This window comes from Grampus griseus, assembly GCF_964374135.1.
Source record: "Grampus griseus genome assembly, chromosome: X".
Taxonomy (NCBI): Eukaryota; Metazoa; Chordata; class Mammalia; order Artiodactyla; family Delphinidae; genus Grampus; species Grampus griseus.
Window position 1 is genome coordinate 28122867 of NC_138999.1, and position 27193 is coordinate 28150059.

The 27193-nt window shown below is 36.5% G+C and overlaps 1 protein-coding gene across 5 annotated transcripts in view; it reads left to right on the top strand.

The window, feature by feature from the left end:
- DMD (dystrophin) overlaps positions 1–27193 on the top strand; it is a 2236200-nt gene that overhangs the window by 870871 nt on the left and 1338136 nt on the right. For all 5 annotated transcript variants that reach the window (XM_082680764.1, XM_082680765.1, XM_082680763.1 and 2 more), the window contains 3 exons: positions 3222–3404; positions 14474–14608; positions 16236–16385. In XM_082680764.1, coding sequence (XP_082536890.1) covers positions 3222–3404; positions 14474–14608; positions 16236–16385 — 468 coding nt within the window. The remainder of the gene's footprint in view (positions 1–3221; positions 3405–14473; positions 14609–16235; positions 16386–27193) is intronic.

Below are 27193 nucleotides of genomic sequence, written 5' to 3' on the forward strand. Positions count from 1 at the left end.
AGTCAGATAAAAAGTAGAGACTTTCTGTTTCTTTACTTTTCTCTCCTGTGTTTTACTTGAAAATGATAATGCTGCTTTTGACTTCTTTTTTCTCTGTAAACAAAACTTTTCTATTAACATAAAAGAGCCAAGGGGAGTGTTTCATTAGCAACATCTGATTCTTTTGAAGGTCTGAAGTGACTGTATGCTGAAATTTATATTAAACCCTTTAAAAACACTCTGGAATTTCAGTTTTTGATGGTTTTCTTTGTTTCTTTTTAAAATTTTTACAATATGGTAACTCTAGTCCTAGTGTTTACTAGGAATTACATACATGTATTTGCTATTCTCATTCTGGGGGGGGGCAGGCTAGAATAATCCCAATGGGGGGAGGATTAGAATCACCTGGAAGACTGAGGTGGCGCCTGAGATTTTTCATTTCTAAAAAGTTTCCAGGTCATGCCAAGGAATAAGTTCCAAGGTGGTTCCAAGGAAGCACATTTTGACAACCACTGGTTCGAGGTATTGGCAACGAAAAGTGTCTGAGCTTATGATGGTTAGCTTCCTAGAAATATATGGAAAAAAAGCCACCACTTCTGATGAGGATTATGTCTAAACTATACCAGTCATATAGTTTTCTACCTTTCCCTGCAGTGGAGAAATTGGTCATGATCTCCTTTTCTCTTACCATTCTTCTCTGAACCTTTCCCAGTTTCTAAGCCTGATTTTAAAAAAGAATTTATGAACGCCTAAACATCAGGGGGAAATGTTTCTTATTCTGCATTTTTGATCGTTTCATGGGTTGTTTATAATTTGCATAAAATGCAATTTCATTCACTAGATCCACTACATCATGTTCCTTCTTCATCTCACAGAGGATTTGAGATGGCCTTAACAGAAGCTATGTGAAAGAAAAGATGTAACTCCCAGGATGCTTTACTTAAACTCTCTGAACCTTGGTTCTCGGATGTGTAATATAGAGAAAACAAAACTTATTTCACAAGGTTTCGTTAAATATCCAATGAGGTAGTACATACGACATGTCTGTCATAGCACACAGTAGCACATACTAAGTGATTAATGTTTGTCAAAGTTGTTTTTAATGCTAAAATTACACTGGCCAAAATATGGTTTGCATAGAAATAAATCCCATGCTCAGTGTGCCAAAAGACAGATTTATGTAAAAGTTTGAAATAAAATTTCAATCAATTAAAATCAGTGAAGGCAGTCATTTAATAGTCAAAACAACTTGCATTTGCTATCGTATTTTATACTTTTTAAGGCATTATGGGACTAAATCCAAAGGCATAGAGTGATTGTGTTGAAAATTAGAAAGGCATTCTATAGCTGACTTTGCCCATTTACTGCCTATATCCCCTTATTCTCACTACTATACTGCATATAGGCACAACTTCCACCTGCCAGAATCTGCATTTCTTTACCTGACAGCTTTCTGAGGCCACCGAATCCCACTTTTTCCACCTGAGTATGGCTTCACATACTAGGAAATTAACATTCCCCCAACAGGGTTCAACCAATGATGGGAGATGGTGTATAAATACCCCAGTGCCCTCACCCCTGAGTGGGATAAACCTGAGACCTGTGTTTCCCAGAGCTTCTTGGCAGGATTAAACTCCAGTCACCAACAGCAATTGCTGGGTTAATAAGTATACCCTTCTAATCTCCATTCTCTTTCCATTCCCCATCTCCCTACCACTGTTTCCTTCACATCGTGCATAAACTACTTATGCTGGAAAGCTCGTCTCAAGGTCGGCCTTCATAGTAACCCACAGACGAATAGCAACACTCCTGTAGTTGAACAAGTTGAGTTTATTACTTTTGGTAATGAGGGAGAATACACACCATGGGCAACCATGGGTTATACGAGTAAGAGAGTATTCAAACCTGTTGTAGGATGTGGGTTTGTGTTAGATGATTTAAGGGAGGGTTTAAGGGCTTTGCTCTGGATTTCATTTTGACACCTAGTAGGAGTAACTCTGTGATTGGGTATCTTAATACATTTTTCCTGGAAGGAGAGAAGACTAGAGAGAGGCTGAAGATACGTAATAATTGATAAAGAAGCAGCAGTGACTCATTAACAGGATGGGGAAGTGTCTGATATTTTCTGGTTTGGACATCGTTTATGTTTTTGTCTATATTCTTACATGATTATGGAGTGGAATTTCTGTCATGATCTGCAGTGGTAACAAAGTAGCATGTCTGATATTGATGTTTTGTGAAACAGTTTATCTTCAACACAAGAATACCAAGGCATAGCTGTACTAGGCCAGCCCCCTCATGTCAGGAATTTCTCTTCTCTTTCTCTTACGCATTTTCAGTTACTGAACACAGCTTTCTTTTAACAAAATATGTTCCAAATATAGCATTAAGAAGACTTATTTCTGTGTTAATTATTCTTTGATTTAAATAATGATATTTGCACTGATTTCAATATTCATCCATCTGAGTAATTTATAAGTGATTTCAATTCTAGACTATGAGATATTTTTGAACCTAGTTAGCATTGAAATATTTGTTTCTTGCTTATTTCACATACGTGTGTGTATATATATGTGTGTGTGTGTGTGTATGTGTGTTTGTGTGTTCTCCACAAATACACATCCACATACAGACTACTTTTCAAACTATTCTGATTAAAGGTCAGTTACATTCTGATTATAAATTTTTTCCTGCAAGTTTCCAATTGTCACTGAACTCAAATTTTTTTTTTAATTTTATTTAATTTATTTATTTTTGGCTGTGTTGGGTCTTCATTGCTGCACGCAGGCTTTCTCTAGTTGCAGCGAGATGGGGGTAGTGGGGACTACTCTTTGTTGTGGTGCGCGGGCTTCTCATTGTGGTGGCTTCTTTTGTTGCAGAGCATGGGCTCTAGGCGCACAGGCTTCAGTAGCTGTGCACAGGCTCAGTAGTTGTGGCGCGCAGGCTCAGTAGTTTTGGCGCATGGGCAGCTTAGTTGCTCCATGACATGTGGGATCTTCCCGGACCAGGGCTCGAACCCATGTCCCCTGCATTGGCAGGTGGATTCTTAACCACTGCACCACCAAGGAAGTCCCATCACTAAACTCAAATTTATGGAAGTGATTGCAGTCAGTAGTGGATTTATTTTTATTAATCTCATTCTAACAGAAATGTTGCAAGGAAGAAAGAATATGATATATAGGAATGCACCTTGAAAGTAAAGTCATTGCCTTGCTATTAAGAGAGCATTGTTTATTTTTCAGAGAGCTAAAGAAGAGGCCCAGCAAAAAGAAGCAAAAGTGAAACTCCTCACTGAGTCTGTAAACAATGTCATAGCTCAAGCTCCAGCTGCAGCACAAGAGGCCTTAAAAAAGGAACTTGACACTCTGACCACCAACTACCAGTGGCTCTGCACCAGGCTGAATGGGAAATGCAAGACTTTGGAAGTCAGTTGCTTTTCTTGATCTTTATCAATTAGTATATGTCAGCTTATGGTTATATGTGAAGCATAGTGATTAAGAACACAAACTCTGGTTTAAGATTACTTAGGCTCAAATTCTTCACTCAGGCACTTACAAGTTTGCAACTGTGGGCCATTTGCTTAACGTCTATAAACCTATTTCCTATCTATAAAATGGACATAAAAATAATACTGATTTCATAGAGTGAGAAAATTAAATAAGCTATTCTATATAAAGTACTTAGCCTAGCACTCAGTACTTGTAAGCCACTCCCAGTCTGTTGTTGTTGTTATGATTATTATTATTATTAGGTCACAAAATCCCATGAATAAGTTTTCTCAAGATTTATAGAAACTGGTCTCTCTTTTTTCATATATTTGAATGTCCATAAAGTCATATAATTATCTTAGCAGGAAGGTATTCTGGGGAGAAAGTATATCTTATTATAATTCTCTTTAACAATTGTGGTGCCCTATAGAGTTCTTTACAAGACATATTGTCTAACTAGCTTTTTTCTGGACATTTTACATTATATTAATTTATTATCATAAGTCCTGCCTTATCTTTCCCATATGCTTTACTCCTTAGGTTATGATACTCTGAATATACTTGATAAGGAATTCAGATACCCCAAGTGATTACCATGTAATTGTAAAAAAAGCAAACTGTGATTCTCCATGTGAAAATACTGTTTATTAGCAGTTTGTATCATGTCAAGGACGCCAAAACTTTACCTACTACCAAATGCTGAAGCTGCCAGATACTGCACACCAATTGGGCTTTAAATTCAGCCAACTTCTCCTGCATAAACTGAGTCATCTTTGTGAATATAGCTGATAAAGAATTCAGGTGTTCCATTATTGTTGAAGAACATGATTGTTTAGGGAGCTTTTTATATTAAGTGTTTTATGTTTAGAGGCAGATAAAACTCAGACCAATAGAGTAGACCTTTAAAAAATATTAAAACTGTATCCTTCACCCTGTACCCAAGATTTCCAATATTACAACTCCAAGTTTCTCCATTATCAATTCCAGTTCCTTCTTTATTTATCAGTCCCTGTTCATTTTTTATCCAATTCACTCCTCACACACTTGCCTAGTGCCTTCTGTATTCAAGGAACTATTATAGTTGCTGAGAATATAAAGGAAAATCTCTTCAATTGGTGCTATGTCAGTACTACAGAAAATAAAACAAAGAATGGGAAGAGATGACCCTGAAAGTTTCAAGGAAGTCACAACTGATTCAATATCATGTTATATGAGATAAGGACTTTTTATATCTAAGGAAGTGCTTTCTGATCATATTCAAATAAAACATTTAAATATTGTTTTCTTAGGTTCCTAATTTCTTTACATCATCATTATTCTTTGCTTTCTATTATTCATGTTGTTCACTTAAAAATATGCTACTCTGGAGAAATGTCTATTTAGGTCTTCTGCCCATTTTTGGATTGGATTGTTTGTTCATGTACCACAGTGTTCATTGCAGCTCTATTTACAATAGCCAGGATGTGGAAGCAACCTAAGGGTCCATCGACAGATGAATGGATAAAGAAGATGTGGCACATATATACAATGGAATTTTACTCAGCCATAAAAGAAAGGAAATTGAGTTATTTGTAGTGAGGTGGATGGACCTAGAGTCTGTCATGCAGAGTGAAGTAAGTCAGAAAGAGAAAAACAAATACCATATGCTAACACATATATATGGAATCTAAAAAAAAAAAAAATGGTTCTGAAGAACCTAGGGGCAGGATAAGAATAAAGGCACAGACGTAGAGAATGGACTTGAGGACGCGGGGAGGGGGAAGGATAAGCTGGGACGAAGTGAGAGAGTGTCATGGACATATATACACTACCAAATGTAAAATAGATAGCTGGTGGGAAGCAGCCGCGTAGCACAGGAGATCAGCTCGATGCATTGTGACCACCTAGAGGGATGGGATTGGGAGGGTGGGAGGGAGACGCCAGAGGGATATATGTATACATAGAGCGGATTCACTTTGTTATACAGCAGAAACTAACACAACACTGTAAAGCAATTATACTCCATTAAAGATGTTAAAAGGAATATGCTACTCCTCCAGAAATCTATTTTGGGGTATGTTTTCCAAAATTAATTAATTTTCATATTAATAACAAAATTGTCAAGATTTTTTATGAATTATCGTTCCATTTCTCATCTGTAATGGCACTTCTAAACTTTCCTCTTCGTGTTAAAGTTATCAAGTTATTTAGTCTCTCTTTATTCCTTCTCCACTGGTTTGGAATATATATGCTGTTTATTTTAATGGAACCCTTAATTACCTTAAATACTATCTTGCATACCTTAATCCACAAAGTCCACCAATGATAAATATTTCTGCACACCTAACAATGATATAGCAGAACCACTAGAATCATTTAACTCTGAATTTATTTCCCATCTTCCATATTGTTGTTGCACCCTATTTCTTATCCCCCTAAATTAGTCAGTGCTATTGCCACTGTGTTGTTGAAATTATTATTATTAATATTTATTTAGATTTGCCATCACTATTTTACCAACTTCTGTGATGATTTTTGCTTTTCTGTACCCTTCTTTTGCTTCTGCTCTTTCACTGAGTGTGAATAGCAAGTGCTCTCAGACTTTGTATGACTGAAAATGCCTTTTTTTTTTCGCTCTCAGTGTTGAGGAATGGCCTAGCTGAGCATATAATTATGCTAGGGGAGTTATTTTTTTACAACACTGAAAAATGTTATTCTGTTTTCTTCTGCAATTTCTTGCTGTCAAGAAGTCTGCTGCCAAATTATCGTTTCTTTATAATTTTCTCAGGTACATTTCCATTTTCTCTTTGTCTTTGATGCATTGCAGTTTCAGTCTATCTATGTGTAATTTGCTTTCATTTGTACTTTGTCACCTGGTGTATTAATAAGAACAGAAAGATTCTTTCTTTCTTTGGTGGTCTCCAAAAAACTTTTTTGGAGGTTTTCTTTCTCCTAATCTCTCCATTCCTTCCTAGGGGAACCTTTATTAGATCTATGAAGAATCTCCCCATCCTGTATTCAGATTCTTGGCTTCTCTTTAATATTTTCTATATTTCTATCTCTATCTTTTGGATTCTGGGTAATTTTCTAAAATCCATCTTCCAGTTCTCAAGTTTTCTCTTCACCTGCCTAGTGCATAATTTATTCTTTGATATATAAATACATTCATCTCTGCATTCACATCTATCTATATGTGTGTGTGTTTGTATTTTTTCAAAGGCTGTATTTTCCATTTCTCAATGTTTTACTTAGTTGTTTTGCAAATTTGTCTCTTTTGCATAATCTTCTGCTTTTGTGTAATTCTGTTTTTTCCTTTAAACAATTTAAACTTATGTAATATAGTTGGTTGAGAAATCTCAACTTAATGAGTAATAGCATGAAACAGTTTTGGTTTTCCAGTAACTAAGACCAACCAGGTTAAACTCCATTTTCTGCCTATAGTTGGCTTTTTAATCAGTATTTCAGTCTGATCCTCTAAGTTTTCATTTACTTTTAGTTATTAAAATCTCATAAATTTTTTGTTTTTATTTTTTTAATTTTATTTTTGGCTGCGTCCGGTATTTGTTTTTCTCTTTTTGGCTGTGTTTGGTCTTCATTGCTGCGCTCGGACTTTCTTTAGTTGCAGCGAGTGGGGGCTACTCTTCGTTACAGTGCATGGGTTTCTCATTGCGGTGGCTTCTCTTGTTGCGGAGCATGGGCTCTAGGCATGCAGGCTCAGTAGTTGTGACTCGCAGGCTCTAGAGTGCAGGCTCAGTAGTTGTGGTGCATGGGCTTCATTGCTCCGTGGCATGTGGGATCTTCCTGGACCAGGGCTTTAACCCGTCTCTCCTGCATTGGCAGGCGGATTCTTAACCACTGTGCCACCAAGGAAGCCCTAAAAGCCTCATATAAATTTTGATCTCATACTTTATTAAAATCTTCCACCAGCTTAATCTTGTGGGTTCAGTAATTTATACAGATTTGGGAGTGAGAAAAAAAGATCTTACAGTCCTCTTCTCTCAATTTCTGGATAGTAATCTTCTAATTTTAGTATATGGGAGGATAAGGAAGGAAAAATACTCTTCATCTGATGTTCTTTCTTTGGCTGGCTGCAGTTGCTATTAACTGTTTTGTTAATACCCACACACATCTGTGATGATGAGTCTGTTATCACCAGACTCTATAGGTTATCACTACTGATCTGGCTTGTTCTCTATAGGTTTGTTGTGGTCTGATGGAGAGCCCAGTTGGCCTTGTTCACATGGACTTTGAACCCTAGAAAAGATTTCCTAAGCATACATGATAACAGAGTATTCAACAAGAATTTCAGGCTGACTCTTGCCAATAGCCTTATACCACGTTGAAAATTAAACCTTTTTGTCTTACCCACTATATCTCAAATCAGCCTGTGGGCGCTGGCAGATCCCATATTACGTAACTCTTAGGAATGAGAAACGTGAAATAGTTGTCCTTGATCCCTCTTTGGCCATACCAGCATCTCAGTAGGGAATGCATGTCAACCATTCCTTTCTGAATATACCCACCCACTTGAAGAGCATTGCTCTTTTAGATCCTGTAAAGAAAAGGGACCAAGGGACCAGATGAGTTTCCCCTAAACACCCTCATAAAAAGGTAAGAAAAAAGGATTGCCTAACTTTTCAAATTCTGCTCTCTTCATGTTCCCCCAGTGCCCTCCCCATTAGCCATCTCTCTTTAGATGAGGGCTTGTAGAAACATCTAGCAGAAGTTTTAACAACATGGAATATAGGGAACTTAGCCATTTTATTTCTTAAGTATGAATTCTGGTTGTTAGTCTCAAGAAAAGTAGATCCTACTGGCAACTTTTATCACCAGGCTCAACTTATTTATTATAAAATTTTTAAAACAATGTTCTGTTATCTCTGATCACAATGTATGGATTCTACCATTTGTTACAACTGTTGACTCCCTCTAATGGTAGTGAATTTTGTCACACGCTTGTAATTTTTTTGTTTGTGAGCTCATCTGTAGTAGGAATTATATTTTACTGGAAATCCCTTCTGTGCTAGGCTATTGGAGGGTCCTTATGAGTCTTTTCTATTTGTCCCTACCAGAGTCTGAGAGATGTTATGTTCTATCCTCATGTGACATAAACTTAGGTTTCACTTCCTTACCGGTGGATCCTTATCTTCCAACCAAAATCCAAAGGATCCTCAGCTTTCTTGCTAATTCCTTATACTCCAGTGGATGGGGATTTTATAGTTCTTGTTTCCAGGAGAGGTGACACTCAGCTTTACGCTTTTCCATCTCCCTGGAATGCATGAGACCAATGCCTCTTTTCCCATCCCAAATTAGTTTTGAATACCCCAGCTTTTATGTTCTGATATGCCAATATTTTGTTAAGCTTGGTTTCCCAACCTTTAGTGCACTTAACTTCCCCTTTTATTTCTGTCACCTGAGGATTTTTCATACTTGTTTCATAAATCAGCTGTAAATGGAAAAGGTTTTTTTAAAATATTTTATCTAGCATTTTAATATGACTGGATCAGGTTGGGGGGAGGGTTTACCACATCAGCTCCATTTTGAATGGAAGTTTCCTTTTTCATTTGTACTTTCTTCAAAGTCACTTTGAATTTGGTGATTTCAAGGTAATTTTAAGTTCCAAACTGTTAACAGTTATTCTAAGTGGCTTTTAGCTCCAATTCAGGCTGTAAGACTATATTTTATTTTGCAAAGGTGACCTGTAAAGCCAGTACATTCAGCCTCTCCAGCTGTGTCCTTCAGATGCATTGAGGACACAAGAGGCCATCCATCCTGATGGTTAAATCAGCAAGGTAGTTCATTATCTCAATCTGCACCAAAGTTAATAAGACACATTACCAATCGCATCTCCTTATCTTCAAAGCTCTAAAGTACCCTCGGGTATTAGATGGGATATTTATATTTTCCCACTGGGATCTTTGCCCAGAAGGAAGACAGCCTGTAGTCCAGCAGGAGCTGGAAATGACCCAGATTTAAGATTTCTATCACTTTTTAAAGCAAAATACTTAATTTCACTTTCTGTAATAAACTGTACATAAAATACTAAGCAAGAATCGGTAGGCTAGCAAGGCAGGTTAGACTGATACTTTTCATCAGTTAGAGAGAGAATGTTCTCCATCATTTGCAAGGGCTATGAGCAAAGGTGAAAATATGGGGAATCTGATAGAATTTTTAGAATTTTTAGTTTCTCCTAAAATAAAACTTCCTTCCTAGGCTTCATTTTTGGTTGTGGGGGAGGGATTGCAGGTGGTAGTGATTGCACTGCTATATCTATAAATTTGCCCAATATTTCCAATCTGTAAGCTAATAGAAAATGACTCTTTTAATATTCTTATCCTCTAATGCATCTTCCTACTTTTTCCCAGCAGACATAACCCTAATCCAGAAAATTGTCTTTATTATTTCTCTGCTTAAAAAAAAAAAATATCATACACATGTGGATGCCTAAACAATATACTGCTTAACTTTGCTTGTTTTGAGGGTTGTAGAAAGTGGTAACCTATAATATATTGTTTTCTGGGGCTAGCTCTTTTTGTTCAGCATTTTTGTGTCTGGGCCTCATCCATATGGCTCTCTTTGGTGAAGTTTTCATTTTTGCTTCTGTATTCTCTGTGTAAATATGATACAGTGTATTTGTACATTTTCTTGCCACTGGACATTAAGGTTCATTTCCTTCTTTTTTTATTTTGGTTATTACAAAAAGTACTGAAATGAACATTCTTGTAACTCTCTTTGTTGTCCATCCAAACCAGTTTCTCTGAGGATGTGTATGGAAAAGTGGAGTTGCTGGGTTGTTAGGTATGTGAATATTCACCTTACTGGGAATGACATTGTTTTCCAAAATGATCATTCTAATATACACACCTATCAGCAATAAATACAAATTTGTGTTAATGTGTATCTTCTCTCACACTTGGAATTGTCAAACTTCTCATTTGTGTCAGTCAACGTGTTAAATATCTCACTGTAATCCTGACATACATTCTCCTGGTTACTAATGAGTCTGAACATATTTGTGAATGTTTATCACATGTATCTTTTTCTTTCAAATACTGGTTCAGGATTTTGTTTCATTTTTCTATTAGGTTATATGTTCATCTTTTAACTGATTCAGTGTGCCTTTCATATTCATCTATTTCCAGTTTTGCAGTTGTTTTCTTCAAGTTTGAGGCTGTTTTTCAATTTCTTGTGTTCTTTGATGAGTAGGTTTTAATTCTCATGTAATTAAATTTATTTATCTCTTTCTTATGGTCAGTTTTTACGAAATGTCTTATTTTAGATATTCTTCCCCATCCCAAGGTCAAAAAAAGTCTCTTCTATATTCTTCTGGTAGCAGTCTTAAAATTTTGCTTTTTCATATATGAGTACTTTTGAATATTAATTAGTTTTTACAGTGTATATCAAAAGCCATTGAAAAATAAAAATATCTTCAAAATAGTTCATATTCATATTTCTAATAACATACCACAAGGAAATAATTTAAAATATGGAAAAATTCATATTCATGATGATGGTCACCAGAAAGATATAATAGCAAACAAAACTAAGGAAACCAAACTACAGCTACTTAAATGAAACCTTAGATTTTTATTAAAAAATATACCTAACAATATACAAAAAAATATAGGATATAATGTTTATTAAAAAGAGCTATAGTTAAATCCATACTATACTTTTCACTATCTAGTTATTTATATATGATAAAATTTAGAGGAGGTCCCAGAAAGTGGTAATAGTTGATGTGTTGGAATGTTAGGTTTATACGTGCAGTTTTATATATGCTTTTATTTTTTCTATTTCCCAGACTGTAATGTGTTTTTTTTTGTTTATTTTTACATCTTTATTGGAGTATAATTGCTTTACAATGGTGTGTTAGTTTCTGCTTTATAACAAAGTGAATCAGTTATACATATACATATGTTCCCATATCTCTTCCCTCTTGCATCTCCCTCCCTGCCACCCCCCCATCCCACCCCTCTAGGTGGTCACAAAGCACCGAGCTGATCTCCCTGTGCTCTGCGGCTGCTTCCCACTAGCTATCTATTTTACATTTGGTAGTGTATATATGTCCATGCCACTCTCTTGCTGTGTCCCAGCTTACCCTTCCCCCTCCCCATATCCTCAAGTCCATTCTCTAGTAGGTCTGTGTCTTTATTCCTGTCTTACCCCTAGGTTCTTCATGACATTTTTTCCCCTTAAATTCCATATATATGTGTTAGCATACAGTATTTGTCTTTCTCTTTCTGACTTACTTCACTCTATATGACAGACTCTAGGTCCATCCACCTGATTACAAACAGCTCAATTTTGTTTCTTTTTATGGCTGAGTAATATTCCATTGTATATATGTGCCACATCTTCTTTATCCATTCATCCGATGATGGACACTTAGGTTGTTTCCATCTCCGGGCTATTGTAAATAGAGCTGCAGTGAACATTTTGGTACATGACTTTTTTGAATTTTGGTTTTCTCAGGGTATATGCCCAGTAGTGGGATTGCTGGGTCATATGGTAGTTCTATTTGTAGTTTTTTAAGGAACCTCCATACTGTTCTCCATAAGGCTGTACCAATTCTCATTCCCAGCAGCAGTGCAAGAATGTTCCCTTTTCTCCACACCCTCCGCAGCATTTTTTGTTTCTAGATTTTTTGCTGATGGCCATTTGGACTGGTGTGAGATGACATCTCATTGTAGTTTTGATTTGCATTTCTCTAATGATTAATGATGTTGAGCATTGTTTCATGTGTTTGTTGGCAGTCTGTATATCTTCTTTGGAGAAATGTCTGTTTAGGACTTTGGCCTATTTTTGGATTGGATTGTTTGTTCTTTTGTTATTGAGCTGCATGAGCTGCTTATAAATTTTGGAGATTAATCCTTTGTCAGTTGCTTCATTTGCAAATATTTTCTCCCATTCTGAGGGTTGTCTTTTGGTCTTGTTTATGGTTTCCTTTGCTGTGCAAAAGCTTTGAAGTTTCATTAGGTCCCATTTGTTTATTTTTGTTTTTATTTCCATTTCTCTAGGAGGTGGGTCAAAAAGGATCTTGCTGTGATTTATGTCATAGAGTGTTCTACCTATGTTTTCCTCTAAGAGTTTGATAGTTTCTGGCCTTACATTTAGGTCTTTAATTCATCTTGAGCTTATTTTTGTGTATGGTGTTAGGGCGTGATCTAATCTCATACTTTTACATGTACCTGTCCAGTTTTCCCAGCACCACTTACTGAAGAGGCTGGCCTCTCTCCACTGTACATTCCTGCCTCCTTTATCAAAGATAAGGTGACCATATGTGCGTGGGTTTATCTCTGGGCTTTCTATCCTGTTCCATTGATCTATCTTTCTGTTTTTGTTCCAGTACCATACTATCTTGATTACTGTAGCTTTGTAGTATAGTCTGAAGTCAGGGAGCCTGATTCCTCCAGCTCCGTTCTTCGTTCCCAAGATTGCTTTGGCTATTCGGGGTCTTTTGTGTTTCCATACAAATTGTGAAATTTTTTGTTTTAGTTCTCTGAAAAATGCCAGTGGTAGTTTCATAGGGATTGCATTGAATCTGTAGATTGCTTTGGGTAGTAGAGTCCTTTTCACAATGTTGATTCTTCCAATCCAAGAACATGGTATATCTCTCTATCTATTTGTATCATCTTTAATTTCTTTCATCAGTGTCTTATAATTTTCTGCATACAGGTCTTTTGTCTCCTTAGGTAGGTTTATTCCTAGATATTTTATTCTTTTTGTTGCAGTGGTAAATGGGAGTGTTTTCTTGATTTCACTTTCAGATTTTTCATCATTAATGTATAGGAATGCAAGAGATTTCTGTGCATTAATTTTGTATCCTGCTACTTTACCAAATTCATTGATTAGCTCTAGTAGATTTCTGGTAGCATCTTTAGGATTCTCTATGTATAGTATCATGTAATCTGCAAACAGTGACACCTTACTTATTCTTTTCCGACTTGGATTCCTTTTTTTTGTTTTTTGTTTTCTTGCGGTACGCGGGCCTCTCACTGCTGTGGCCTCTCCCGTTGCGGAGCAACAGGCTCCGGACGTGCAGGCTCATCGGCCATGGCTCATGGGCATAGCCACTCCGCAGCATGTGAGATCTTCCCGGACCGGGGCACGAACCCGTGTCCCCTGCATCGGCAGGTGGACTCTCAACCACTGCGGCACCAGGGAAGCCCTTGGATTCCTTTTATTTCCTTTTCTTCTCTGATTGCTGTGGCTAAAACTTCAAAACCTATGTTGAATCAGAGTGGTGAGAGTGGGCAACCTTGTCTTGTTCCTGATCTTAGTGGAAATGCTTTCAGTTTTTCACCATTGAGGACGATGTTGGCTGTGGGTTTGTCATATATGGCCTTTATTATGTTGAGGAAAGTTCCCTCTATGCCTACTTTCTGCAGGGCTTTTATCGTAAATGGGTGTTGATTTTTTTCAAAAGCTTTCTCTGCATCTCTTGAGATGATCATATGGTTTTTCTCCTTCAGTTTGTTAATGTGGTGTATCACGTTGATTGATTTGCATATATTGAAGAATCATTGAATTCCTGGAATAAACCCCACTTGATCATGGTGTATGATCCTTTTAATGTGCTGTTGGATTCTGTTTGCTAGTATTTTGTGGAGGATTTTTGCATCTATGTTCATCAGTGATATTGGCCTGTAGTTTTCTTTCTTGGTGACATCCTTTTGGTATCAAGGTGATGGTGGCCTCATAGAATGAGTTTGGGAGTGTTCCTCCCTCTGCTATATTTTGGAAGAGTTTGAAAAGGACCAGACTGTAATGTTGATGAATTATTTTTTATTTAAAAAAGTAAATGACTGAGTCTTGAATTTATTCATGTAATAAAATATTTTGTTAATGATTTGTAATTATGGACATATTAGATGCTCAAAATGACTAGTTGCATTTTCAATGATCTACAAAGAAAAGGTAAAAAATATGTTTTATTTTTAGAAGTTTTAAAAATGGAAATGGCAAAATCGCACACTCACTGTTCTATCAAAATATTTCATTTGTGATATACATTTCTTTCACAGGAAGTTTGGGCATGTTGGCATGAGTTATTGTCATACTTGGAGAAGGCAAACAAGTGGCTAAATGAAGTAGAATTTAAACTTAAGGCCACTGAAAATATTCCTGGTGGAGCTGAGGAAATCTCTGAGGTGCTAGATGTAAGTTGTGAATTAATATAATTGTGATAATTTATATGCATTATTGAAAGATGTCAAGAATCAAATAGAAAATAAATTCAAAGAAAACCAGGCAGAGTGTATAGTTGCTATTCCTTCCCCAGCACCAGCACTTGGGATGAAACCTTTGATTCCTCTCTGAACCTTCCAGTGTTAAGATTTTAAAGAGAATTTAAATAACCTCTTAGAGAGGACATATGCCTTTTGCTATATCACTATGTTCTATGTTTACATTTTTCTTTACCTGCTTAAATCTACTACAGACCTGCAAAGACAGTTTGAATGCACAGTTTTGCTCCATTGGAGTAGAGATAAACAGGATGATAATGTAAAACATTATTTCCAGTTTAAAAGCTACCTTCACTGAGTTGGAACATATTTTTAATTATTTAAAATCATAAATTTATACCTTACAGAATGTTTCAAAGTATTAAATAGGCATGCTTTGATATTGGAAATGTATCTTTAAAATGTTCATACATTTTAGTACATAGAGATTTTAGTACATTTTCAAGTTTTATTTTGGAGATATTTAAAAAGTAAAATTTGAAGGAGTTTGCATGTGTAAGCTTTGATTTATGTGAATTTCTGACAATCATTTATGTCCTATGCATTTTATTGTACTTTTGGATAATCCTTTATATGTAATGAATATGTAGTTTTAGCCTATGTATTGTGTGTAGAGCCACTTGTAGTGCAGCCCCTTTGTAAATCTGCTAAAATAAGGTACATAAATTAATCACAATGTGAAGAAAATGTGAAATGTTTTTGAGTGAATAGAATTGGAATCCTGGGACATTGCAGCAGAAACCTGGGCATGATTATATCCAACTTCCTTACTTTTGCAAGAGAATTGTAAAACTTGAAGAGGTATCAAAGAACAATGAGAGAGGCCTCAAATAGACTATAATTATATCCCTGTCCTATTCAGAGATGTTCAGTGACCAAACATTCGTTGTGAACTAACAGTGTGAAGCATCTTCCAAAAAAGATGAAACAAACTTGCAAAGTTATACCGCATGAGTAAAAGGGTCATGGCCAGAACAAAGGATGTGATCATGCACTTATCCTACTAAATGAACAGATTGAAGGACCTCATCCTTGTTTTTATTGTCTCCCAGTACAAATATGGCTACTTTACCTGTAAGCCGTATATGTGTGAAAAAGTGTGAAGGCCAGAGGGATTTCTTCTAAAGTATTGTGACTTTTTTTTTTCATGTGAGAAGGGAAACTCTGCTCTTGAATTTCTACCTGTGTACATTGTCAGAATCATGTCACTTGGCCATCACTAGCTATAAGAGAAGTTGGGAAATTGAGTGTCTTACCTTCCAGGTTTTATAGTAGAGAGCCTCAGAGAAGAAGGTGGCCGTGAATCATTTTTTATGTACCCCATTCCATAGTCCTGCCACAAGCCCATGAAGATTGACATGGAGCAACATCATAGTTTTGAAATAACAATGATCTTTCATGTTTTGTTATCCCAATTAAATATTGCTTTAAGTTGCTTATAACTTAATTATATGTGAATCAGAAGATACTGAGCATTTTGGGTTAGTTCAATGGATTTAGAAAAAGAAGTGAAATAGTAATTATTGCAAATGTATTTCAGTCACTTGAAAATTTGATGCAACATTCAGAGGATAACCCAAATCAGATTCGCATATTGGCACAGACCCTAACAGATGGCGGAGTCATGGATGAACTGATCAATGAGGAACTCGAGACATTTAATTCTCGTTGGAGAGAACTACATGAAGAGGTATGACAAGAAGAGTGAAAAAATCTCTTTAAACTAATTTGCATGAAGACTAGCAAATACCTTTATGCCTCTCAGTCAAAATGAGGAATAATTTAAATATTAGCTCAGCTTCCAGGTTGTAGAAACTTTCAAGTTCTAGACATGGATGAAATATTTATATGTGTATCATATCATTTTTATCTTACTAAAACTTTATAAAGTATGGGTTTTAATAGGAAACCTGAGACAGACCAAGTACAGTAACTCGCTCAAATCTTCACATGAGTAAATAGTTAATCTGGTGTTCAAAATAGGATCTTATCTGACCACAGTTCTTTTCCATATGCAAGATTAACTAATATGTGTAGGTATCGTCACCTCTCTCTCTCTCTTTCTCTGTTCAAACATGTACACACATGTTTGTTATGGTCATATATAATCTGTTAATAATACATGTGATTTTATTAGTGCCCAAGATATTGGATATTGTTTATTGTTCCCAAATAATATGAGTTTGTATTTATATATAACAGAGGGGTTTTCATATTTAAAAATTAATACATATGGTGTGAATTTTTCAAATCAAAATTGAAAAAAATAACATATTTTTATGAATCCAACAATATTTTGCATACAGTCTCCTAAATCAAGAATGGATTATTTGTCAAGAAGGAAAAAAAAATTCATAATGAGGTTTACTTTCGTATCTGATTGCTAAGTGCATCTATAACATGTGAGACACTGAAGGTTTGGTAATAAGTCAGAAAAAGTATCTGTACTTCACTACTTATAGTCATTGATTAATTAAGCAAAAAATTATTCATTTCTTAGTGTGTTCCAGGACATGAAAACAAATAATATCCTTATAAGATGCAAAATGTTGGGTTAAAAGTTACGACAGAGGATTAGAGAACATAGAAAAGGACACAGACTTGTGTGGGTCAGCAGTGAAAGGTATTTGGGGTAACTTTCCTAGAGAAGATTTGTTGTAAACTACATTTTTAAATTAGAATAGGAGACAGCCAAATGGGCAAGAGTAAGAGGGTGATTCCAGGCAGGCAGCCACCAGCAGCTACAGAAAATTGGAAGTATTTGGTTTTGCTAAAACACAGAATGCAAATGGGAGTCTGGTTGAAGGTGAGCCTGAACAAATAAGCATGAGTGAGATTGCTAAGGGAGATCTATGCTTCACAAAAAGCCTGCTGTAGAGCCATGCACTTAGGGAACCACTGAAGGGTTTAACTTATAAGGGGGAAGGAGAAGAGAGGTGCCACCATCTGATTACGTTACCTCTGTGGAGACTGGACAGTAGGGTGGGGGGTCTAAGAGACAGGGAGACTGAAGGCAATGAGACCAAGTAAGAAGCGATACTTTTAGCTCAGTTGAAGGCAAGGCCGTTGGTGATAGATACAGAGCAAATGCAAAATTCAGAAGAGTATCTGGGTTTCTGACTCAGGTGACTGAGTATCAGATATTTTTCAGAAACAACTTTGAGAAAGTAAGAAAAAACAAGTTTGGAGGTGAAAGATCACATGTCATTTTTTACCCCCATTGAGCCAGACATGTCTAAGTTTGATATTAATCAAAAGCAACCCGAGTGAAGGAAGGACAAGTGAGTGCATGGGGAGAATGGAGAATGAAATGTTGGAAGTCTGATAAAGGATGCTTTTATGAGTGAGTTTCCATTGGGAGTTACTGAGCTCAGTCCCACTGGGAGCTTTAAAGAAATCAGGTAGAACACCAGTGTCATAGAGCTCACTTAGAATTGTCCCGCTGGGCTAATGGAAGCTGGAACATTTGTCCACCAATTTTCCTCCCTTTGTGTTTGAGGATTGCCCTTGGGTGCATAAAATCCCAGTACTTCTGGGCGTCCTAGAGCAGTAAAATTGAGAAATGTGGGGGCTTAAGGTGGGAATCTAGCAGTGCGTGCACATACTGGCCACCAAAGCTTCAAGTGAACTTAGAGGTTCTGAGGCTAAGAGGTTATGTGGCTGGGCAGCAACAGGATCTGCTGCAGTACTTATGGAGAACCCAGGTGGAGATATTCCCTAATCCAGTAAGAGAGAGTTACACAGCCCTAAAGTTAAAGAGAGTGATTCAGACTAGTTACACAGATGGGGAATTTGTCAGGCTACGTGCTAATTAAAACTGCAGAGTTCCTGAGGTCATCCCAAATAAGCCAAAAGAAAAAGAATCAGACAGAATTTCAGAGTTATACCCCATATCAAGTTTTCGGCTGAGGAAACAGTGTCTACAAAGGAGATGAGAAGAAATGATCAGAGGTAAGAGGAGACGCAAGTTAAAACCAGGGTGCTTAGCAGGTAGCAGTTTATAAAGAGGAGTCATGAAAAACTGTCAAGTATGGGTGGAGAAGCCCAGTAAGATGAAGACAGAATTGGGCAAAAAGGATGTCACTTGTGACCTTTCCTAGAGCAGTTTTGATGGCGTTTTCCTGAGGATAGAGAGACTCTGGTGACAGTGCGATACAGAAGATATTAGAGAAAAGGACGGGGAAGGCAAGTGTGCACGATCCTTGTGAGGAGCTTGGCTGTGAAGGCAAAGAAAGGTCCTAAGGAGGGATGGTAGCTATGACGGTATGCAGGGAACCTTTTGTTACTTACATGGGGGAGAAGTTTGATCATGTTTATACACTGGAAAGAAAGAAGTCCTGATTAGCAGAGACTCCAGACAATCCTTAATCCTGCACTACCTTTGTTTAGTAGTCTAATCATACTTTCTCCATATCAATATAAGGGACTACGGACTGGAAATAGGCGATTCTAAACAGTCCTTTAGCCCTTGACCCTATTGCACTGTTACTGGACGTGGGCAGAAGTAGGTATTCCGAGGTGGCAACTAGGTCAGAGGTCATTTACATTTGGATTTTGATATAGAATTGGAATGTGCTTGTATTTGTATTTGAATTTTAGTGTCAGGTTAGAAATTAGTGTTCAATCAAAAAAGAAAGTCAAAAGGCACACTGTAAAACTGATTTTGTCTAAGCTGTGAAGAGGCCCAAATTTTAATCATTAACCATGTTCAGTGTTTGTCTATTCTGTCCTTAGGAGTAGACCAGTCTCTAATCCTGATCTTGGCATCAGCCTCATTTATGTAATGCTCTTGCAAACCTTTAGCAACACAAAAAACTACTTATGTCTTTACATTTCAAAGGTCTCTGTTGTGGAACCTGGTATTTCCCCCAAATAGATAATTCAACTCAACAACAAACCCTGATTGAACGCTTATTTTGCTGTATCCAAACTGAGTTTTAAAGCATTGAAATTTGAATCAGAAAATCTTGGGTTGGAATAGCCCTTGGTATTAATCAGGGTCAGACAGGTAACAGAAAACAGGTTACACAGTAACTTGAACAGGGAACGTTTAATACAAATAAGTATTAAGTAATTACTGGGAATTAATTTTTAAGAGGAAATAGAAGAGAACTCCAAAGAATTCCCTAGAACCAAGGGATAGTACGCAGGGAAGGAACTGACTTGGAAAGTGAGGGGCTCTGCCCAAGGCTGGGATTCAAACCTGTTTGGAAAGAGTATGTCTCCAGAGCATGAGATGACAAAGAAGTTCGCTGGGTTGACCCAAACCAGAGCTAGTATGTAGTCAGTGGGCTGAAGCTTGTGTGAAGGGAATCTTGGAGTGGGATGATGACAAAATTCATGGGGAGGTAACCTGTGGGGGCTGCTATTGAATTTTCTGGGAAGCTAGAGGGGATTGCCTGTTGGACTCACTGGGAAGCTAGCTACAGTAGGGGCCACTGAATTTAGGGAAACCAGCTTGGGCTCCAGAAAGCTGCCCATGGATTTGGCACCCAGGTTGGACTTGGCACTGGAGCACCCACTGAACTTGTCAGAAGGCACCTGTAGAGGGTGCTGCTAAAATTTATTTGGGGTGGGGTGGTGAACAGATGAGGTGAACTCCACCAGGCATCCCACAGGCCAACCCAGAGCCACGGTAGCAAGAAGTAAAAACACACTGAACAGAGAAAACTTTACCTCCCCCAGTGTCACTCCAGCACCCTTTATTGACAAAGCTTAGCATCCTGCCAGCTGGCAAAGAGAGAAATATTCCAGTATCACCAACATGAATGTTAAAAGACAATAAATACATCCATCTACAACCCATTGGCTCTGTACCCTTGGGAAATATTTTCAAGCTTCCATTTCCTCATCTGCGATGACAGATCCTATTTCATAAGATTCCTCTGAACAATATATAAAATACTGCCGGGAAAGTGCTTTTATTTTTACTAGGTTGTATGCTGTAGTATCTACCCTCAAAGCAGTGTATGTGTGTGTGTGCGTGCATGCGTGTGTGCTACCAGGGCAGGGATAGACAAACATATACATATATTCCAATGTGAAAAACAATGAAATGTACACACCTCCATTATTTAAATAAAATTCAGAAGACTGACAAAAGGACTTTTATCATTCCATAGGTCTTAAAATTGGAAGGAATTTTTCATTCTACTTCAGTAATCAATTAAACAGAACGCTATAGTAACAATAAATAAACTTGAAACCACTATTAGCCCTGGCTATGCTTATATAAGATATCTAGCCAATAATAACCTGAGAGTAATTTGGCAATGTAAATAAAGCATATTTGGTGCTTTAGAGCTTTGATGAAAACCACATCATGTTAGAGATAATATCCTTCTCAAATTCTGTTCTGCTAGTCTTTAGTATGCCAATGTGACTTTAAAAATAAGATGTTGAGTTAAAAGGATGAGTAGACAGGGTTTTCCTAGTTCTCAGGGTATAATCTGAGTACTTTGATCAATTCCAGACTATCTAGGTAATAGAGAAATATCTAGTACTTTGTTAGCTAAATCAGTCATTTGGATGTTCCCACTGAATATTCAGTTGAAAAGACTGGTGTTTTGATGCAATGCAGATGCAGCCTTGGGATAGTTATCTAAGAGTCTGGGGAAATAAAAATTACAGTAACAGAGTTTTAAAATTGATTTCCTTTTTTAAAAAATCTGTGTTGTATATTGGATTGTTATAGTCAAAAATTCTGAATTTTTTTAAGCCATAAATTTCTTGATTTTTTTTTTTTTTTTTGGCTAAAGAAAAACAGTTTTTCCATTAATAAACAAGTGCCCTTTATCTTGAATATGAGCCTTAGCCCATTTTCTTCTTGATTAAAATGCCTATGTCAAAGGTTTGGTTTTTTTTTTTTTTTTTTTTTTTTTAATTGCCTAACTGATGTTTCCTGTAGGGGCAATTATGCAGAACAAAGGTAACATTCAGTTGCCTGTTAGATCAATCAAACAGCCAGAGATTTTATTGCCTATGAATATTTAAAAGAGATTTGCTAGATCCTGTTCCTAATTTCAGAGTGTGAGTTTGCATTCAGATAAGTGATAAATTATTTTCATTCCTTGAAAAGGCATCTTTCACTCTTCATAATCATATGGCACTACATTTTCTACTCACAGTAATGATTTGAGAGATGGTTAGGAAACAGCTCCAAAAATTGTACCAAATAATCTAATTTTTCCAACTTATTACAGAGTAACCAAGCTACAGACGATTTGTTAGCGATACAGCAAAATGTATAATAATAGCAAGAATAGTATAATTGTTACAAAGGCCCAGGCACTGCTCCAAGTGTCTGACATGCATTTTCTCATTTGTTCTCACAGCAGCCTTATGTTGTAAGGACTTCTATTGTACATTCCTATTTTATAGAAATGGATAGGGTATCAAAGGCCACAAAGCTAGTATGCTTAGACCCAAGTCTCTGCTCTTGGAGCCTGGGCACATACTGGTTGACCATGCTGCCTTCAATCTCAGTGATCTTTTCCTTATATTAAAAATAGAAGCTGCTTGGTAAGAAGTGAATATTGCAAGTAACTAGTTTCCCAATTTCTAAGGAAAGCTTACAGTATGAGTTTAAAAATATTAGGGATGACTATTTTTATAAAAAGCATTTTAGAGTTTTAAATATTAAAATCACATGTATTTAGAAGTCCAAAGCCTTTACCAGTTCTCTTGATTAGTGATTATTTCATCTTTCTTGTGTATTGTTAATGCCCCCATTTCTGGTCTTCTCAAAGTCATGTATAAGTTTTTTCACGTGACATTAAATAGCAGACAGTAAAAGGGAAGAAGCAAAATCTAAATTGGTTGATTCTGTTTAGTAGTAACGCTCATGATAGGCAGCTTGAGGGACTCATTAATTGCTCCAGTAATTAGAACTTTGAATTGGTCACTGAGTGTCACATTTACCTTAGCATAGATAGGGAAGAATAGACAAATATTGACTGAAGGAAAACTGTAAAGTAATCCAGGAAAACAAGTGACTGTATATCAGTCTTGAGGTCAGAATTATTGGAAAGCCATTTATCTATAAAAGAATATCTTTATGATTTTGTCAGTGTGTTTACTTCTTAGAAAATATCAATGTATAATATAAATAGTAAAAGCTACAATTTACTGAGTGCATTTTTATGTCAGTCCTTGTGCTAAGCAATTATAAACAGTGTTAAACTTAATCCCCACATTATTTTTATGAGGTAGATTTGATTAACTCCACATATGTTGAGAAGGGGCTGACTTCCATTCCCAAGGATGAGGCAGACTCAGTTTTCTAAAATGCCCTCTTCAAAGCACCAAGATGCTGGGAAATTTCCAACAAATACAGTTTTAAATGTTTTCTCTCTTGCAAGGAAGTGGGTAAACCTTTCAAGGCCAGGACAAAAAAAAAAATGCGGATGAAACTAAAGTCATAGAACTAATACAACTATGAGCACTGACCCTTGTATTGCCTTAGTGCTAAAAGCTAATGCTAGAAACCCAGAGTTTGGTTAACTTAAGCCATTTGATACAGTAGAAATCTGAGCCTCAGGCTCAAGCAAATGGGGGGAGGTGAACAGAGATTCTATGTAAAACAAGGGTTATATCTTCAGTACCATGATGGACGGGGGTATTCTGTCTGTGAAACGTCCCAATATAAAAATATGTCTATCTCTCTTCCCACTCTAAGTATAAAATTAAAAGTAGGAATAATTATAATCATCTCATCTGAAAATGTGTAACCGTAGGCCTGTTCTTGTGAGAGTTGCTTATTTGAGTGTTTATTACCAGTAAGAGTCAAGGTATCCCTAAGACAAGAGATTAAGTTAAAGTAGCTCCAGGTTGGTAGCACCCTACCACTAGTGAGAGGTGAATCCAAATTCTTAGAAAGAAAAGCACCTTAGTATTCTCACAGACTAAATTTTGTGAAATTTGAGCTCACGATAAACCCCACAAGCACAAGAAAACAAGCCATCATGAAGCAAAGTAATCACATGCAACACAGAGTGAATTTAGATCACCTCCTCTACAATTTCAGGTACTAGAATTGCCAGGTAATTAATATAAGTAGGTGAAATGTTAAAGAAATGAGAGTGAGAATCAAATGAAGAAATAAGACGCTAAAAGTTGATGAGGAAGATTTGAAAAACAGATCAAAATATGAGTACTAAAATTAAAATTATCACTCTAAAAATTGGAAAAAAATAATGGCTGTGTTCAGTGTATATTAAACAGTTGAAAAAAATGAGTTATGAGGAAATTGAAATGTAAGGAATGTGGTACCAAAACCTAAGGAGGTAGACAGTATGAACAGGAAGGCAAAATATATATTGGGAGTAGGTTGTGAATGTCTAACTTATGTCTAATGGGAGACTCTGAGGCAAGAATAAAGAAAATGGATAGGCGGGAATATGTGAAGGATACTGAGGAATAACTTGCAGAGCCAACCTACTTAACCAGGAAGCACAATATATAACAGGCAGCATAAATAAATAGAAATCCACTCTTAGACATTTCACAATGAAACTACAGAATTCCAAAAACAAAGATAAATTTACATTAGCAACCAGAGAGGAGAGACCGATCATTTTTGAAGGAATGAAACTTAGACTGACATTAGACTTTTTAACTACAACAAAAGAATCAGAAAAAAAATTGGAAAAATGTTTTCAAGATATTGAGAAAAAATTACCACCATCCCAGAGCTCTGAACCTAGCAAAATTGCAAGGGCAAATTAGACATTTTCAGAGAAACAGAAATTGAGATTTTTATCTCAGCAAATCCTTTCTAAAGCAAAGAAATTCCAAAAGGAAGATCTGAGATGCCCTGAGATAAAGAGACACAAGAGAGATAATTCTTCCAGATACGTGAGGATACAGCAAGAAGGAGGCCATTTGCAAACTAGAAAGAGGGCCTTCACCAGACACTGAATCTGCAGATACCTTGATCTTGAACTTCTCAGCCTCTAGAACTGTGAGAAATAAATGTATGCTGTTTAAGCCCCCTGATCTATGATATTTTGTTATAGAAGCCCGAGCTGATTAAGACAGGCTGAAAAATATGGCTAGAAAATATTCTTACTAAATTTGACAAAAATGGTACAAGAAGGAAAGATGTACATATGGCCAAAGGCACATGAATAAATGCTCAACATTGCTAATCATCAGAGAAATGCAAATCAAAACAACAATGAAATATTACCTCACACCTGTCAAAATAGCTGTCATCAAAATGTATACAAATAACAAATGTTGGTGAGGATGTGAAGGAAAGGGCACCCTAGTACACTGTAGGTGGGTTTGTAAATTGGTGCAGCCACTATGGAAAACAGTATGAGGTTCCTAAAAAAACTAAAAATAGAACTACCATATGATCCAGCAATTCCACTCCTTGGTATACATCTGAAAAAAACAAAAACATTAACTTGAAGAGATACATTCACCCCAGTCTTCATAGCAGCATTATTTACAATAGCCAAGTTATGGAAGCAGCCCAAGTGTCCATCAACAAAGAAGGAATACAAAAAATATGTATTTATGTATGTATATGTGTGTGTGTGTGTCTGTGTGTGTACACACACACAATGGAATATTGCACATTAAAAAAGAATCGAATTCTGCCATTTCCAACAATGTGGATGGACCTAGAGAGTATTATGCTTAGTGAAATAACTAAGATAAAGACAATTAATCTATGTTGTTACATATGTGTTTGTCTCAGGAATCTAAAAAATAAAATGAACAAATATATATAACAAAAAAGAAACAGATTCACAGGTATAGAGAGCAAACTAGTGGTTACCAGTGAGGAGAGGGAAAGGGGAGGGGTGATAGAAGGGTATGGGGTTAAGAGATACAAACTACTATGTATAAAATAAATAAGAAACAAGGATATATTGTACAGCACAGGGAAATATAGCCATTATTTTGTAATAACTTTAAATGGAGTATAATCTATAAAAATATTGAGTCACTATGTTGTACACATGAAACTAATATAATGTTGTAAAACAACTATACTTCAATTTTAAAAATGGATGAAAATGGTACAAGAAGCAAAGTTCCATGCCAATCTCACTCATAAACACATAAGAAAGAATTCTGAAACAAATTTTGCCTAACTAGATCCAGTTGTAAGCGAAATAGTTTTAAGCTTCATGCTGTCTTTTCTTTCTTCACTCACTGCTTTGGATATTTTATGCAGTGTTGTGGCTTTAAATATTCTTTACATGCTAATGGATTCTCAAAATATTATCTCTAATACAGACCTCTGCCCTAAACTCCAGAACTGTATATCCACCCTTCTGTTATGTCTCTATGTGGATATTTAGTAAGCAGCTCAAACATAACATACTCAGATTTGAACTCCTATCAAACCTACCCAACAGTGTTCTCCGTTCTCATTCATGTCAACTCATTCTTTAAATTTCTCAGGCCAGAAACTTAAGGTAATCTTGGGCTCTTCTCTTTCTTCACCATTCTCTCTCCAGCAGATCAGAAAGGTAGTCTTAGCAGATCTAACTGTGGTCTGGCAGGCAATAAGAGGTATATAAGCCACTCATATTTTTCTTTATGAGCAAAGTTATTTATTTATTTATTTATTTATTTATATTTTTGCGGTACGCGGGGCCTCTCACTGTTGTGGCCTCTCCCGTTGTGGAGCACAGGCTCTGGACGCGCAGGCTCAGCGGCCATGGCTCACGGGCCTAGCCGCTCCGCGGCATGTGGGATCTTCCCGGACCGGGGCACGAACCCATGTCCCCTGCATCGGCAGGCAGACTCTCAGCCACTGCGCCACCAGGGAAGCCCGAGCGAGGTTATTTTTTATAGCTCTTTATACTTGGTGTGTCCTTAAGGAAAAAAAATATCAAATGTCTTGGCCTCTGTCTATAAATCTGCTGTCACCATAAAGAGATATTAAGCTTATGCTCCAGATGATTACAGAAGGCAGATTTTTTTTTACATGCTGTCTCTTCACCTGTCTTACTGCTAAGGTATAAGTATAATTTTTAGCAAAACTATGAGGCCAATGAAAATGCACCTATGTATTAAATTACTGATCAGATTATTTTTATGGACTAAGATTTTTGACATGTCTAATTTTAATGAAAAGTAGATAAAGAAAGTTACTATAGGTAAAGAGTATCAATAAAATGTTACTAACTTCTGAATTTTCTTTAAAATTATAGAGTTAATGAACTTAGAATTAGCCGAGTTCTAATAGTTAACTTCCTTTTTGGCATATAAAAATACTTAAAATAATTTTTACTTCTCTTCTTCCTACATTGTTCATACATAAACTGCAGAACCTAGTACTTGTAAAAGTAGTCTCTACCGGCTGGATTTGTTTGCTCAACTCCCATTTACTCCTTCACTTATTAATTATAGTTGTCTTGTTCAGTTGCTAGAGGGGCAACTGTGAGATTAAATTGGCGTAAAAGAAGAAATTGGCAGTGGTAAAGTAAAGGCAGTAAATGTAAATTATTCTTCAACATGTTTGGTAACAAGAAA